Consider the following 18371-nt stretch of genomic DNA (forward strand, 5'->3'; position numbering starts at 1 on the left):
CAGTATACAGTATGTCGACTGATGTGACGTCGGGCGAGATATCTCGCCTGCTGTACTCAGAAGGTTAATCGTAGGCTAGAGTCCAGCAAACCAGTGAGGTTTTTAAAGAATGAAATAGAGTGCATGGATATGAATCACTGCCGGGTTTTGTATGTTGGAAAAAAAGAAAGAAATGTGTTATTTAACAACGCACTCAAGACATTGTATTTACGGTTATATGGCATCAGACATATGGTTAAGGACCACACAGATATTGAGAGAGGAAACCTGCTGTTGCCACTTCATGAGCTACTCTTTTCGATTAGCAGCAAGGGATCTTTTATATGCACTATCCCACAGACAGGATAGTACATACCATGACCTTTGATATACCAGTCGTGGTGCACTGGCTGGAACGAGATTGTATGTTGGAGGTCAACGGGTTCAGGGTAGCAGGCAAAATTACTTAGCTCTTCTGTAACATCTGTAACAATACATGTTTGCACAATTGTTCAAAATGTGTGCTGATACATTATTTTAAGATCAACAAGATAAAACTTTGTGTGGTTTCATTAGCAGTTCCAGTTGATGATCTAACTTGTATTACCCACTGAGGTGTTCAAGCTTATTTTGTAGTAGCTTTACACTGCATTTTGTTATGACTGCAGTGATATTTTCTAGGCTTCACAAGCAGTCACAATTGTAGGTTGGTAATAAATAGAATACTACATGTGTACATTAAAACTGTTATTAAACTGTTTTAAAGGTATATAGACGACAATGGTTTCTATTACATATTTTCACATAATTAAAATTCTTATTCTTTTTTCTTTCATTTTTAGGGAGATGTGCCTTTCATTTTCGTAGGAACTGTTGAAAGTATTGGAAATGCCCAATTGTTACTGGATTACCATTTAACACATTTACGGGTAAGTAGTGTCATGCTAAGATTGTTTGTTTTCCTGTACACCTGAACCTCTTTCTTTAGCGGCCAGTAATTCGGTTCAAGGTCACTGAATTTGATCTGAAATCTCCTTTTGATTGACTGTTGAGAATATGACTAATCCAATTAACGAAGGGGAAACTCCACTAATGGCAGGTCAGAATAAATTAATGCATACTTTCAATTAATTCAGTTACTGTCCAGAGTGAAAGAGAAAGAAGAGAGAGATGGTAACATGGTCAGATGCTGGTACTCGTTAACACATTGGAAAATTTGTGCCATTCCATTGGCTGTTGAATATATTCCGACCAGTCCATGAGTAGAGGGGGAAATGTACTTAGGTTAAGAGTTCAGGCTAAATAATCATGAATGGAGAAAATTATAAAAGTTTTCTTGTTTCTGTCTGCATTATTTAAAATTTAATTTTGCAATTTACATTCACATTTTTATACTTAAAAAAACCACAAAAACTTTTGGTCCTATTTTAAGATAAATTGTTATTTTTGGTATTATTGATAGCAGAATGTGAATCGATATGGTACTTTAATTTTTAATTTTTTTATCAAGTACATGATCTTGATGGGTTTTTTTTATTTACAGGAAGTAGAGCAGTTGAGACAAGCCAAACTGGAGATAGATAGTCAGTTGAAAAGTTTGTCTGGAACCCAGAATAGTCCTTACTACCCAGCACCCCGAGAAAGAAGGTACGTGGATGTCTTACTACCAGTGAGCTACGTCCTGCATCATTCAATATTAATTGATGATGGTTGCTAGGAGCAGCATGTGTAACTGAATAAAGGTTTTTGTCTTGACATTACGAAGTTAAAAAGTAAGATATAGGTATTAATCAGGAATTTCAATTCCGCACAATTAAATGTCTTGCTTACCATAGACTTATTTGACACATACAGTTGCGTCAATTAATTTTCATGTCAATGCATGTTAAAATAAAAAACAACAAATTAACTTAAATTTATTGTTTAAAAGTAATTTAATTCAAATTTTAGTTTATTTATCTAGTTTTGGACACGTATTGTGATGAACATCCATAGTTGGAACTATATACTGAGAGGCATAAATAATGCAATGGATATTTCACTGATATTTTCTTATAGAAATATTATGTCATCAGTATTAGGCATGCAGACAAATGACATATTGGTAACAACTGTAACTGAAAGAAAGCATTGTTCATTTTTTAAAAATAAAATGTGGTTTAAAACAAAAACACAACTGGGTATTTTGGCAATAAAACAGCAATCTTTAACATTACTTACCATGGCATATTAAAACCCCCCCAGAAAACACAAAAAATGTTTGCTTTTATAGAGAGATGAGAGCAGGCAATGCACAAGCAAAACAATTTTCACATGCAACACTGTGTTGTAATAAACACACCAGTTATGCTTTTTGCTGAAAACTCATTATATTCAATTGTTTTTTGATTTGAAAAAAATCCTCTTTCACTTACAATTATTACCACTATGTTATTTATTCGCATGCTTAATATATGTGATTTGACATTTCTGTAAGAGATTATTCGGTGAAATACCCATTGCGTTATTTATGCCTCCCAGTATATAAACCAAGTTCAATTAATGTAGGATTAAAGTTTATGAGTAATGGAGCTAAACAGTATTCATCATTTAGCTGAATGCAAATGTTGACCCTGTTGCTAGAAAGAAAAAAAAATAATGGTATTGTAACTTGATAAATAAGTCATAACCAAAAGGTTACCAAGCCCATATTACTACATAAAGCTTCTTTCAATGCGTATATCGGTAACTCTTTTTAACGAAAATACCGATCAATGCTCTTGCTGTTTTCACTGATTTAAAAAAGTTTTATATCATTTTATTTTTTATCCATCCAGGAGTAGCACTGATCCTTTTTACGATGACAGGGGAAGGCGGGGCCGAGGTGGGCGTGGCATGGGGCGTGGTCGGAGATGGGCGACAGAAAGGCATGGTATGATGCTAGTTTGCAGTTACTTTTAAAACTGATATATATATATCACCATTCATATCTTAAATAAAGATTATTTCATTTTGTTTATAAAATTTTTGGTGGAAAGTATTGCAAAGGAATTTGCTTTCAAGACATTTTTCACTTAAAGGTTCAGATCCTAGTTTCAACCCATGAAAATACTAAATTTAGTTAATCTACAAACCTGTAACACACATTTGGATAAAGTTACAATTGAGTGAAACATGAGTCTGTGACTTTGAAATAGTGAAATACCCTCTAAAAATAAGACTAAAACTCGACTCCATAACTGTTACTTTTAAAAATATGAGAAATTGATTTTGTGATATTAAAAACACCAGGATAACCCAAAACATTTCAGATGTACGGAAAGTAATGATCTAAACCATAAAATCTAAGTAAAGTATAATTTTAGTTAACAAAAACAGTTCTAATAGTAAAAAAATATGTCATAGTGTTTAAAAACTAGGGTATGTCCCTTTAATTTTTCCATTGACCATAGTTTGTCACCCAAAAGTCGATGTATTTTTCGTGCTGTGATGTCATTAAACATTCTTTCATTCATTTATTCATTTTGAAGACATTTTCCTTGTACAAAGACCATTGACAAAATGGGGGTGGGAGAAAATTTAAACAAGTACCATCAAATTGTTTTGCAAAATTGTCAATACCTTGGTCTTGAATTTAGTAATTATTAGGTTGCTAAATCCAGTTTAATTCTTACATGTGTACTGGTTAACACTCACAATCTCATCTTTTTGCTGCTTATTGTGAACTAATTTTGCATAATGATGTCATTTACTCCGTTTTATCAAAGAATAATATTCTCTGTATTTTCTTAACAATGTCATTCAATCATAATGCAGTAAACCATTCTCCAATAAATATAGTCTAATAATTAATTAAAGGATCACATTAAGTTTTATAAAAAAATAAAAAAATAAATCTATTTTTTTAAAAGTAATAATAATTAAATAAATCTAATTAAAATTTAGTAATCTTTTAGCAGGAGAGTTTTTTAAAATTATTATTCTGCAAAAGGTATAGTTGGTAGTAATTAATAAAAGATACGGAGGGGTGGGATTTAGCTCAGTCGGTTGCGCGCTTGCCTGAGATGCTTGCATCACAGGATCAAACCACCTTGGTGGATCCATTCAACTGATTGGGTTTTTTCTCGTTCAGCTGATAATTAATTAATCAATGTGCTGTAGTGGTGTCATTAAACAAAAAACCAAACCCTTCTCTTTTTTTTAATGAAAGATACGAGTTTAAAACAAATAAATTTAATTACATTTCAGGAGAAGACAGCACAGGTCCAGAACCTGTTGGAGACTGGTCTGCGGAGGTGATGGCCGAGGAGCGGCGCCAGTCAGGTTACTTGACTGACAGCGTTCTCAGTGGAAGAGGGCGGGGCTACAGGAGGGGACGAGGTCGGGGGCGGTTCTCCGGCTACTCTTCTCGGAGGGAATCAGGTGGGTCATCGTGCATGCACATCAAGCCAGTTTGCATTGTGACTATTTAGTATTTATGAATACTGTCAAAACAGGCATGGTATATGAAATATTTTTAAAATTATTTCCTGACCTTTGCTCGATTCTGAAAAGTCAATTTTGAATGGGTAGCAGGGTTTGGGAGTATGATAACGTAGCTGAATTTGTACATGATGAGATCATATTAAGTCGGTACAGTACCCATCAGAGGTGTTTGAGTCGAAGGATCAAATCCTCCAGGTGGAACCATTCTCTGATTTTTTTTTTGTTCCACTCCAAACATTGCCCCAGGACTGGTACATATCAAAGAGTGCAGTATGTGCTGTCCTGCTTGTGGGAATTTGCATATAAAAGATCCCTGGCTGCTAATGAAAAATGTAGAAGATTTCCTCTAACAGTATATGTCAGAATTGTCAAATGTTTGACATCAGTAGTTGACAGTTAATAAATCAGTGTGCTCTAGTAGTGGTGTAGTGGTGTCATTAAAGAAAACAAACTTAACAGTTTGTGCATGCCACTGTGTGTATGTGGGTTGCAGTGTGTGTGTGCATGGAAGTTTGACTGGGTAGGCGAGAAAAACTCGAGTGATATATATGCTTTCAAGGATTGGTAGAGTTTCACATTACATTTGCATGTTGATTAATCACCAGTGCATACTGTATATAACTAAGATTAGATTTAATACAAAATTAACATTTTATTTATATAAATGTATATAAATCTAACAATTTAAAATACTGCATGTAGAATTATGATTTTCTCAGTGATTGAATTGAAACTTGACTAATCTTGTTTTTTGTTTGCCATGTGTGCTACTAAATTAATTTTAAAAAAACAGTGCCGAGTATCTAGATTTTCTTCATTTTTTTATTTTTTTATGGGAATGTTGAAATGGTTCTCCTGCATGTTTTGTTTGTAACAGATTATGAAGATCACCGTCGCTTCCCGCCTGATAACTTCAACTTCCGGGTCACCAGAAAATGTAGGTCAATCATTTCAAAAATTTATGTCACATTTGTTACTCGGTCACCTATCTGTCACATTTTTACATACACCACCAGTTAATGCAGGGCGAGCTCTTGCATTCGCCAATTGCAAATTTTAAAAACACTTGTCAAATTTTATTTTAATTTGGCGAAATAATTTCATAAAATAATTGATATATTGTGAGAAAATAACTCACCTTCTGCAATTTTTAAAGAGCTTACCCTGGGTTAATGTATGCCTGTTCTGGACACATCTTCAAGTTTCTATGGTATAATTTTGAATGATAATTATTAGTTACATGCCATAGGTACAATTTGTCGGAATGTGAATCAAGTAAGTCATTTGTTCAGGACATTAAAAGTTAAGTTTGACTGCCATAAAGATATCTCTAAGAGTTTGACTTGTAGAAGGATATTGTTAAGAGTGAGACAAAAACTTATTGGGTAGTGGGACAGTCCTATCCTGGGCAGAAAGGGAACACTATAATGAATAACTTGGGTCAAAGTTCAAAATGACCTGAATATGCATAGTACATTTAATACTGCCAGTCCAAACATTGGTGATAAGTATCTTAGTAGTTTGTTTTAAAAAAACCTTTTTTTATGTAAGCAATAAATGCATTCAGTTTTAATTTATCCAGTACTGCTGTATCAAGTATTCATATTGAACATGCATGGAGCACATACAAAGTTGAGCACTACATTTTTTTTTACAAAACTAGGGATGTTGTAACAACAACATGTAATGTCCAAAATGAGCCTTGAAAGGTTCCATTTTCTTTAGTTGTTACTTTCAGAGGAATGTAACTGAATATTTTACAACCATAAGGGAAGGTTGGGGAAATGGTTTAGTCTGCATCCGTTTGAGAATTGCATGATATCCAGTTAACTTGCATCCAGTAGGTCGAAGCAGGTAACCAACGATGATTAATTCATCAAAAGGAAGGGCAGGATGTAGCCCAATAGTAAAGCGCTCGCTCGATGCACGGTCGGTCTGGGATCGATCCCCAACGGTGGGCCCATTGGGCTATTTCTCGTTCCAGCCAGTGCACCACGACTGGCATATCAAAGGCTGTGGTATGTACTACCCTGTCTGTGGGATGGTGCATATAAAAGATCCCTTGCTGCTAATCGAAAAGAGTAGCCCATGAAGTGGCGACAGTGGGTTTCCACTCTCAATATCTGTGTGGTTCGTTAACCATATGTCTGATGCCATATAACCGATTTCTCGCTCCAGCCAGTGCACCACAACTAGTATATCAAAAGCCGTGGTATGTGTTATCCTGTCTGTGGGATGGTGCACATAAACGATCCCTTACTGCTAATCGAAAAGAGTAGCCCATGAAGTGGTGACAGCCGGTTTCCTCTCTTAATATCTGTGTGGTCCTTAACCATATGTCTGATGCCATATAACCATAAATAAAATGTGTTGAGTGCATTCTTAAAAAAACATTTCCTTCCTTCCATTTGAGCATTGCATGATATCCAGTTAACTTGCATCCATAAGGTTGAAGCAGGAAAACAACGATGATTAATTCATCAAAAGGAACATAATCTGTAACGTCGTGCCTAGGTTTCGAAGAGAGGAATGTCTGTGAAGATTGGGAAATATTTCACTGAGCACAACAAAACTTGACAGTTCACATAAAATAATATGCATGTACATGTATTTTCAAACAGTTTTTTGGTTATTGAGGAAAATATCAGGGGCATAGGAGTGGAAAATATATATTTTAAAATTATTGCCAGATAGCACCAAATAGCCATAGTTTAAAATGTGCTGAGGTGTAATCAAACAAATATTCCAAATAAGTGTTACAATTACCAGTTGGACTCCCGATTAAACCATGTGCTGGGGTGTCATTAAACAGATGATTTTAATCCAGTTTGTCAAGACTACATCCTGTTTGAAAACCTGCTGTTACATTACTGGTTATTCTCTGTACAGCTTTATTTGTGGTAAAAAGAAAATCTGTAAAATACTTGAGAGATGCCCTACTGTACAACATTGTTCTCTTTAGCATGGTGTAGTTAACACAGGTTTAAAAGTTGAGCTGGGTTTTGTTCTCTTTAGTATGGTGTAGTTAAAACAGTTTTAAAAGTTGAGCTGGGTTTTATTCTCTTTAGTATGGTGTAGTTAAAACAGTTTTAAAAGTTAAGCTGGGTTTTGTTCTCTTTAGTATGGTGTAGTTAAAACAGTTTTAAAAGTTGAGCTGGTTTTTGTTCTCTTTAGTATGGTGTAGTTAAAACAGTTTTAAAAGTTGAGCTGGTTTTTGTTCTCTTTAGTATGGTGTAGTTAAAACAGTTTTAAAAGTTGAGCTGGGTTTTGTTCTCTTTAGCATGGTGTAGTTAACACAGGTTTAAAAGTTGAGCTGGCTTTTGTTCTCTTTAGTATGGTGTAGTTAAAACAGTTTTAAAAGTTGAGCTGGGTTTTGTTCTCTTTAGCATGGTGTAGTTAAAACAGTTTTAAGAGTTGAACTGGGTTTTGTTCTCTTTAGTATAGTGTAGTTAACAAAGTTTTAAAAGTTGAGCTGTTTTTTTGTTTCAGTTAATTACGACGACGACGACCGAGACCCACGCTCACGTCGGCGCATGACGGACGACGACGATACAGTATTAGACAACGCGAGTGTCACAAGTCAAGAACAAGGTACAATGTCACTCATTCCTTGATTATTATAACATGCTTTAAGCCAGCTGTCCAGCTCGACATGCCAGTCCTCTCTACAACTAGCATGTGCTTGTCTCTGGTGACCTGTGAAGCATGGGTTGTAGGAGTCAACCACTCATTCTCTTAGGTGTTTTTTTTTACCGCTGTCCAAGACCAGTGCCCCACAGGCCTTGTATCAAAGGCCTTGGTGTATCAAGCTTTCTGCCAGAAAGGGGTCTAAAAAAACCCATCATATCTTATACTGGGCTCACAATGGAACAAATTTTGGTTTAGGAAATGTAGAGTATTTCCTTGAAAATTGAACAAAATGTGTAAAATGTACAGAAATGTTTATTAGTAAAGGACTAAATGTTGTAGCCACTTGCAGGGTTTCTGCCAGAGGGTAAGACGGGTGTAGCGCCATACCCAAATTGTTTTGCAGATTTTATGTTTTTAAGTTAACCTTTTGACAAAATTACTGTATGATTCTCTTAACCCTAACCCTAAACGTGGCCCATTTTCTTTCTCAGGGGTGGTAATTCTCTTCGGATCAGCTGTTTTCCTCTCATGGAACATTGCGTTTCCACGCATTTTAATCGTCCCATCCTCAAAAATGTGTCCGATTGCACAGATTTTAACCTAGGATTTCAAGAATTTCTGGGACCCCTCTAGATTTTCTCTTTTTTACAGTTCACCAATTCCCACCCATGTTTCTGGGGGACTGTAGATGCATTCAGCACACGCATTGTAAATATTCCCATTTCATAGCACCATACGCAAAAATTTCTTTCTGGCAGAATCACTGACTTGGTATAAAAATGAGCAATTTGCTACTTTGGCGATGTACTACAGGGTGAGCTCTGCTTATTAGTGTAGTTTGCCGTTGAATTTACACTTGCCTATTTTTGTTGTGATTGCAGACTTCGACCGTAGAAGAAGAAGGCGGCGACGTCCCAACCGGATTCGTGGAAACGTCGGCAGTGCAGCGTCGGGAACGGAAACCGACACCAGCGTATCAAACTACCGAGGCGGAAACCGCTACCAGAACATGCCGCCCCGCACACAGTCGTCGGCTCGTGGCGGTGGAGGAGGAAACGTTGGCCAGCCAAACTCGATGAAACCCGAGCGAAACCAGTCTGGCAATCAGTACAGCGGTAGCGCTGGAGCAGTTGGCGGTAGTAGTAGTGGTGGTGGTGGCGGCGGTGGTGGTGGGTACAAGAACAATCAGAACCAAACCGGTACTGCCGAGAAGGTTAACGGAATGGCTGAATCGTTGTCTGCGTCAGCCGATGCTGCAGCCAAACCACCACGCGACGTACCAAAGGAGCAGCGTGAACCGCCACGACGTGGGGGTGGGGGTGGGGCCGGGGGCGGGGGCGGGGCGCTACACGGTAAACCTCCCGGCAGTGCAGCCAGCGGCAGTGATTCGGACTCGAAAAATGCGAAAGCCAAAGTGAACAATATAGCAAAGACGAAAATGGAACCAATGGTGAACGGGGAATAAAAAGGTTTCTCCTCCCTAACTCAGTATGTGGTGCATAAAGATTACAAGTACTTAAACCAACACGGAAATGACATACACTCGACTGTCGTCCAGTAAAATACGGCAAACAAACAAAAAATCCAGTAGTTTAATTTTCAGGGGTGGGGAGTATGATTTGTTGGTGAGGACAGACCTCGCCACTGCCTTTAGGTGATTTAGATCCGCAAGAGGAGTTTGATAGTAACATACAGTAGATAGAGCTTGATGGTTTGACTACATGATTACATGGTGACAGCTTTATGCTTTGTGAAAAAGCTGAGGTGAAAACCTTGTGGTCTTCTCTGCTGGCATCGACATTGCCCAAATGTTGATTAGTGCGACGTGAAAGCTTTGGTCTGTAGTATGCGTTGATTAAGTAGCTATTAGTCATTGAGACATCTAGCAAGTGATGTCGGACCAGAGAGAGATCAAAATGAACACAAACAGTTCCCATTTAAAAGTGCAAATGAGTTTGATCCCAGCTGTAGATGGTAGAAAATCCATCCCGTGGTTGATATTTTTTGAAGCCGATTTAATGTCGTATTGAAAAATTCTAGATCTAATTCTAGACATTTTTTTCTGCCTCTGGAAATGCACGTTTACGTATTTCCCTGCACTGAAGTGGATGCTGTGAAATGACTACGTACCACAATCTGGATGAATTATTGGCTCCCAGATCTGCTGAGTTTGATGAAGATGGTGACATTCATTATCAGCTATCATTTTTTGAGTTGAGACACCGAGCACTGGACCCTCCGGGTGTTTTGAGACATCCAGGCACGGCCGATGCATTGAGACTGAACTACTTTCACATATGGAATTTCACCTAACATAACCTATGTGTTTTTCCCCAAACATTGGTTCTCTTGAACATCATCGATTGAGTCTTATTTGAGTTGTGATGGAAAGTGTAATGTTCCTGTGATCCCAAAATTAGGGATTTTTGTTTTCACAATCGTATTGGACATTTTGAGGTTTTTTGTTGGTGGGTGTTTGTTTTTTTTGTTTTTTTTCTTCTTTTTTTTATAAATTGAAAGAACTTTGTAGCCTTTTCCAATATTTTTTTAAATTTTTTTTTGCAATTGTAAAAAAAAAAGGACCATATTTTAAACCAGTTGAAGATTGCTGAACAACATGGGTCGAATTTACGAAGCCAGTTTTTCTTATATGCGGGTGTTTAAGCATTGTGAGTGTGTATACTTACGTGTGTAAGACAAAAATAGAGTTTGTAAATTAGCGTCCTTATATCTTATATATGTATGGGTAAAATCAAGTTATAATGGTATTTTTAATGAAAATTATTGTTAACGATGTTACTTAAAATGTAAGTAATGCATGATGGTAAATAATAAAATTTGGTTTTAAATTATTATTATTTGGGAGGGGGGCTTAATTGTGACTTCAGTTTGAATTTTTTTCTCTCCTCCGTCTCGGAGAAAGATATAAACACCTGGTTATTAAAGCATTTTCTTTTTAAGTACAATGGTCATAACCTTGCGTGTGGTACACAATCATCAATATTTAGCATGATATACATTTTCTTTTTGATAAATAGAAAATCGAAACTGTTTATGTTTGTTGCTTACACCAAAAGTGGATATGCACCTGACATATTTTTACAGTATATCTTTTTTTTTTATGATCCACAAGTTCACCGCAGTGTTAATTTTAATATGTGAAGCTATTGCCTTTACCCTTAACTGAAATTATCTCCCTTAGTTTGCCAGGCAAAATTATTTCCCTTGGCCACTGAATTGTAATTAATGGTCATAATTTTTTCTTTTTAGCTTTTGAAAATTTGTTTCATTCTAAAATTTAGTTTGATATAAAATACAGTTTTTGTAGGAAAAAAACCCAAAACAAAACCCCTCCTGTATTTTTTCACCATTGCAGTTGTGCATACACGAAATGGAAGAATATGTGCTAAGCATCGTTACAGCACTAGCAATGATGTTGTTTTATGTGAAACAAACATTGCTTGAAAAATTAATATTTGGATTGTATATTTCAATATGAGATTCATTCTTGGGGATGTAACAAAAATATTTTGAAACTTAATGGGCCTATTGAGTCCCTTTGAAAAAAAAAGAAGTGAATTATATATTTAAGTTGTGAGGGTTTTTGTTATATTTTGTATAAGCTTTCGTTGTGTTTGTGGAATAAACATTGCACATATTCAGCATAATTCTAGAATTTTTATGGAATGTTAATACTTTTTGCCGAGTCCATGTAAGGAATGCTGTTGAATCTCAAAATTAATTATTTTGCAAACGGAACCTTTTGCTTTTCTTGCGAGTTGTGAATATTGAATAATGCATTTCAGGTTATTTTGACTTAATTAAAGTTTAAAATGTTCACTGGTCTGGAGGTGAAATATTTTGAAGTCAGCATGTTTTACTTAATTTTGACTTGATTATTTTGGGCCTTCATAGTTTTATCGCATTGACTTAAGATGCAGTCTAAAGCGCTGGCCCCCCCCCCACACACACACACACACCCCACCCCACACACCCCATAACAAAACCAATCTGAAACATGATACTCCAATGCAGGCTCTAGGTCAGTCTGTAGAGCACTTGCTTGGGATGCTACAGTTGCAGGATCGAACCCCATTGCTGGACCCATGTTTTTTTTCTCATCCCAAACTTCCCCATGTTTGGTATATCAAAGTCTGTGGTATGTGATGTTCTGTCTGTGGGAAAGTGCATATAAGAGATCCTTTGCTGCTAATGGAAAAATGTAGCAGGCCTGGTGCTTATAAAACCTTTTAAGAGAGTAGACTCGAGACTAATACAGACTGAAACACTAATGTCATGACAACACCATACAAACTGCATGCGTGTGACATCATTTGAGATTGAGTCTGGACTCTAAAAGTTTTATAAGTATGGGCCCTGGTTTTCTCTTAGACTAAAATGTCAACATTATTAAATGTTTGTCATCCAATAGCCAATGATTAATAAATCGATGAATATGAAGATCAAGGTCATTTGAAAGTTGGATGTACAGTTTGGTTAAAAGTTTCTCTAATTGTCTTTAACACTTAAATCCTTTAATTGATGGCTGTGGTATTTTATTATGTATGTTTGCAAGATGAGTATTTTATCTGCATTGCATGAGTTGAAGTAATTTTGAATTCGCTGTGAAATTGTGAAATGCTGCTGTTCTGTTATGAGAGGGTAACTAGTGTTATTTTGGTTCCTTTGGTTATTATTCAGGGTCATATTGATTATGAGGTTCACAGCTTTCTGTACATGGTAAATAGTTGTACTATCATCTCTGACCTGTCACGGACATACGAGATTTGCATAACATTTTATATTATACTCATGATCTTGCCATTTGATATTTTCAATCTAAATTAAACCATGATGTGTTTATGCTTTGGTATATACCCGTAACTCATTTTTGAAAATACAATTACTATGTACCCCCCAAAAATAAAAATGCAATAAAAGAAGTTGTGCATTAACATATTACAAAACTGGTTATTTTGCATTGTTTTAAATATTTTGCATATCAAAGCATTTTTGCAAATTCAGTTTTTAATTCTTTTGAAATTTAATGAAAATGTGACCAGCTATTTTTGGTTCTAAGTTTACTTTACAAATCTTAAAGGGACATTTTTTCTGAAGAAAAACCCCCAAACCCTGACAAAACAACATTGTAGAGAATTTCTGATTAAAAGTTCCAGCTTTTTTCGTAGAATATCAATTTCAGTATATCCAGTTTAATCTTGGTTGTTCTAATGTCAACAGTTTTTGTTAATTGTTAACTGACAGCGAGTGTGTTCTGTATTTGGATTGATTAATGGCATTCTTTTTCCGGTATCAGATGTTATTTTATACTTTTGATTTAGTTGATAAATTTTGATGGAACTAAAATAATATTGTACAGCAGTGATTCAGGGCTCCATATCCCTGATCTTGTCATTTGATCAGGCTTGGTGCTTACAAACTGTTAGTCTAGAGATTGAGACTCTAATAGAGTCTGAGATTAAAAGACTCCATCATATGTGGCCATGTGGGATTGAAAAAGTACACCCGAGGTGGTTGAAATTTCCACCTGGGACGAGGATTGCCAAGTCCCAGCAGGGTCGAAATTTCCACCACTGAGGATGTAATTTTTCTATCCACATGACCGCAAATGATGGAGTCTTTTTTCTCTCCCATCCATTCGATAAATAAATCATTATTTTATACGAACAAACAAATAAACTACACTTATCATATTTGCCGCGTCCGTTTCTTGTGTTAAATATAATTTAACACTACAAATGAACAAGGTAGCTTTTATAATGAAGGTTTTAATAACAAAATATCGATCGAAAACTAACCACCTCGCATTAATATAATGTTATATATTACCAACGCCGTAATACTCCCCATGTTAAACTCAATGACGTCATACCCTATACAAGACCGATTTATTCCGTATGGACGTCACAGATTTATTCCGTATGGACGTCACAGATTTATTCCGTATGGACTGACGTCATGGAATGTGTCTGTCTTGCATAGCTAGGGATGAGAGAAACTAATGTTATGACAAGGCCATACAAATTGTATGCGTGCGACGTCATTAGAGATTGAGTGTGAAGTTTTATAAGCATGGGCCTTGGGGATAGTACATTTTTTTTTTTTTAAAGCAAATTTTTAAAACAGAAATACCATACAATGTTGTAAAAGGAGAACATACACCTGTAAGATTTTCATTATTTTTCACAACTGTTGTGTACTCACATTTGTCTTGTTATAATCAATGCTAACCATTAATTAAGTTGGTGTTAATTAACAAGTAATTGTCGGCCTGTTGAGATACATTATCTTGTCATAGAATTTTTTTTTATGTTTTTATTTTCTTTTGTTTTTTTTCTTTTTAAATACAAATATGTATGTGCTACATTTTCATGTTATTGTGAAATTAGTTACAAGTAGTCGAGGTATATTTTTGTTGAAAATACATGACTATTTTCATAACCACATATTTTCAGCATGGTATAGCTGACGGTTATACGAGTTGTCAGTTATAATTTTCGTTCACCGGATGTGAAAAGACGGATTTGAAATTTTTCGACCTTTTCGTCTTTCTCTCATACACGTATGTGACTACTGTTTGTTGAACTGTTACATCGAAATCAACAAACACAGAAAGACAAGTTTACCAAGACCCTTTCACCTGTTAGAAAAACTTCCAGGTGTGGAAGATAGCAACACGGGTGTTTTGACAAAAAACATGAAATATGAGAAAGTATCTTAATTTGAAGAAAGTAGTTCTGTAAATCTAAAACCTGAATCACGTCTTATTCTAGTGTTTATAAGTTGGATTTATTAAAAGTACAGTGGACCTCTGCTAATGAACCATTAAACAGTTGTTTTAAGCCATGCCTAGAAAGCAAGCTTGAAGCAAATACGTTTCATTATTTAATCTCCAAAACGCTAAGTTTGTAAATGGGTCTTCTTAAATTTACTTGACAAATTGCTAATAACGTCCTGCTTAACAGGTTCCCACTGACCTACAGAAGAGCATGTTTTTCGTTTTAGTTTTTATGTGATAGGTTAAGATTTACAAAACTACCAACTAAAATTTTAGATGTATCTTTTGAGAGAGAGAAAAAACTATAAATATATTTGTTGCATTGCGTTGCAGCCCACTCTGATATTGATGACGAATCACAAAGACTGGTTCCATTTCATTCATGGGTACTGCATGCATTTTGCTTTCATTACGATTTTAATTGGATTTGTTTTTTTTGTTTTTTTAATTGTTAACTGATTAATACTTTTAAAAATCCAACCGCAAACAAAAAGCTGTGTTGTTTTCAACCATTTTTTAGTCTGACAAGATTATCAGGTGATAAAAGAATACATTTTTAATCCTTCAAAGCAGTAGTGGGGATCTTGCAGTCGGTAGGATGCTTGGATCATAGGATCAAATCTGGGTGTAACCATTCTCTGATTTGATTTTTCCATGTGCCAGCCAAAGTCCCATGACTTGTACGTGAAAGACTGTGGTATATGCTGCCCTGTCTGTAGGAATGTGCATATTTAAGATCCTTTGCTAAAGGAAGAATGTAGGATTTCTTCAAGACTGTACGTCAGAATTATCAAATGTTTGACATCCAGGAGCCGACGATTAATAAATCAGTGTGTTCTAGAACTAACTTTATTCTATTCAGAATATTTTGTTGAGAATAATTTTCAGCAATATCAAACCAATTACAGAGACGTAGTACCCATCAATGAAATGTTTCCATTGTATCTTTGTCTTACTAGATTGTTTTGTGTTTTACTTGTGTCTGTATTCTGTATATGTGAAGAGTTTAGGCGCAAAATGCGATATATCCATTTTTTCATTTTCAGTAAAAGTGATTTTTTTTAATTGGTGTATATCGCGTTTTGATAAATAAATAAAAAACGGGATTTACCCAATACAATTTCATAAGGATCAATTGTGTTTTGCGGCAAATCAGCAGGCCTACGATTAGCCCTTACTGACATACAATAATGGCTTTAACTAAAAAAAGAAAGAAAGTGGTTTATATCGCGTTTTGCGCCTGAACTCTTCATGTGTACTTTGGTTACTAGAACACTTAATACACACAAATAAACCCACCCAATCCATCTTTCCATGAAAAAATATCAAACTATTTAAACCCAGTTTTGGCTCCATTTTGAAATGCATTCACATTGTATCTACATTAATTCCACCGATTTTTAAAATTCTAACCATCAAAAATAAATTGCAAAGAAATCTTCTATGACATGCTATAATTGACCTGTATGTAATTACCATATTATTAGATTTCTCACATGGTCAGGGCCCATTCCACGAAGCGATCTTAGTGCTAAGATCACCTTATGTGCGTAACTACCTTACACACTTCTAAGGTGATCTTTGCGCCAAGACCGCGACATGGAACGGGGCCCAGCTTTATGTAAAGCATGGGGGTTATATTATAGTCCATTTTGTAAATTAAAAATCATAACTTTTGTTTTGCTCCTGCTTTCATTCTTGCTAATGTGGTTTAAAAAAACAAAAAAACAAAGGGAAGCCATTACTGTTTTTCACTTGGAAGCGGTGTGGGTTGTGTGTATATGTGTAAGATTTTGTAAATAAGTTGTGTTGTGTCTTTTTGTCTTTAACCATGTACTATATGTAAAGCTTGATCAGCAAGTAAGGTTTCAGATTTTTAAACTTAATTGTAAGAAACTAGAGGCGATCCGCAGTGTATGATTTCATTTGTCCAGAATCTGCAAGTAATAAATGTCAAACCTGTCTACACAGCCACCCAATCGACCCAGATCCTTAGGATAGGATAGTCGAAGTATTCAACTTATCATAGTAAGCTGTTGTGAAGCACACCTGACTTGAGCATGCATTGGGGCATCCAGCAGCAGAGTTCATGCTTAAAAAAAGCATGCTAAAAAGTGCAAGGATAAAAGGTAGTCGAATAGCTGTTATGACTAGGTGACTTTTATATCGAGAAAGCTAAAAACAGCAATTTCAAATAGGAGCATATTAAGTAAAGAAGAAAAGTGTGCAAAAAAGCTATAAAGCATAGGTTGCCAGCTATGTTACTGATTATCTCTGCTTAGTGTAATCACAGGAAAGTGTAAAAGTGACTGGATGAGCCAACAAGACTTTCAAGAAATATCGAGTCAGGGTTTCTGCCAGAAAGATATTTTGGGTATGGTGCTATGGAATTGAATAATTACAGTGTTTGTTGAATGACGTGGGTAAGGGGGCCCAACCCCAGAAAGAAAATGGGTTAGGTTTAGGTTTTGGGTTTAGCAAATGTTACAGTACATAATGACAAGAGTGATTAATTTTGTCAAAAGGTTAACTAAAAAAAAACAAATCTGCAAAAACAAATTGGTTTATGGTGCCATACCCATTTTACTCTCTGGCAGAAACCTTATGAGTTGATGGTTTATTGTTGTGTCATGTATGATGTACTGTATTACAAATGACAGGATCTATCATTGGATAGAATACTTGCCTGGGGTGCTAGAATCATAGGATCAAACCTCCTTGGCGGACCAGGTGGGGTTTTGTCAGACCCAACCAGTACGGTACCCCACAACTGGTAAATCAAAGGCCATGGTATGTTCTGGCCTGTATTTGGGAAAGTGTATATGAAGGATCTCTTGCTACTAATGGAAAAATGTTGTAGGTTTCCTGTGAAAACTCTTATCAGAATTATCAAATGTTTGACATCCATGATGACCGATGATTAATTAATCAATTAATTTTAAACAACCATCTTCTGTATTACACAGGCTGTCCTTAATTGCAGGTTTGACCATACTTTTCATTTTGACGGTCAGCTAGTTAATTATTAGTTATGAATATGGAAAAGTACTTTCAGCAAATTAAAATGATGTGTTTACCTTACTTACTGATCAGTTATGCAAAGGATATAAGAAACAAAACTGAGACAAATGTATTTGCAGTGTTGTTACCCCACCATTGAATTGTCATCACATGGCGAGGAGTTTTAGGCTGTTTATGGCCAAGCCAGGTTTTAAAGCTTATTTAATTTTAGGGTGTTTTTTTTGGTTTAAATTCCACATTTCAAAGCAATGGGCAATTTGAGTTTTGACCTTGTTTATGGGGCTTATTTGCAAGTGACTTAAAATAAGTATAATAATAATTTAAAAAAATTAAAATCAGAAAATTGGGCAGTTTTAGCAAAATTGGTTTGAACTCATGCATCATTAACAAGAAAAATATTTTTAATATATCATTTTAAATATTTGAATAATTTTAGGCTTTTTTTTAAGAGCCCATTCTGTATTTTGACTGGCTTGGT

At 35.6% G+C, this 18371-nt stretch overlaps 1 protein-coding gene across 3 annotated transcripts in view; it reads left to right on the top strand.

Annotated features, from left to right (window-relative positions):
• LOC121371407 (fragile X mental retardation syndrome-related protein 1-like) overlaps positions 1-12269 on the top strand; it is a 33872-nt gene extending 21603 nt beyond the window's left edge. For 2 of the 3 annotated variants that reach the window (XM_041497282.1, XM_041497290.1), the window contains exons 11-17: positions 822-908; positions 1523-1626; positions 2796-2890; positions 4207-4380; positions 5321-5380; positions 7933-8034; positions 8955-12269. In XM_041497282.1, the coding sequence (XP_041353216.1) occupies positions 822-908; positions 1523-1626; positions 2796-2890; positions 4207-4380; positions 5321-5380; positions 7933-8034; positions 8955-9538 (1206 nt within the window). In that variant the 3' untranslated portion in view covers positions 9539-12269. The remainder of the gene's footprint in view (positions 1-821; positions 909-1522; positions 1627-2795; positions 2891-4206; positions 4381-5320; positions 5381-7932; positions 8035-8954) is intronic. The other variant, XM_041497298.1, reaches the window with a different exon arrangement.
• The last annotated feature ends 6102 nt before the right edge of the window (positions 12270-18371 follow it).

This window comes from Gigantopelta aegis, chromosome 1, assembly GCF_016097555.1.
Source record: "Gigantopelta aegis isolate Gae_Host chromosome 1, Gae_host_genome, whole genome shotgun sequence".
Taxonomy (NCBI): domain Eukaryota; kingdom Metazoa; phylum Mollusca; class Gastropoda; order Neomphalida; family Peltospiridae; genus Gigantopelta; species Gigantopelta aegis.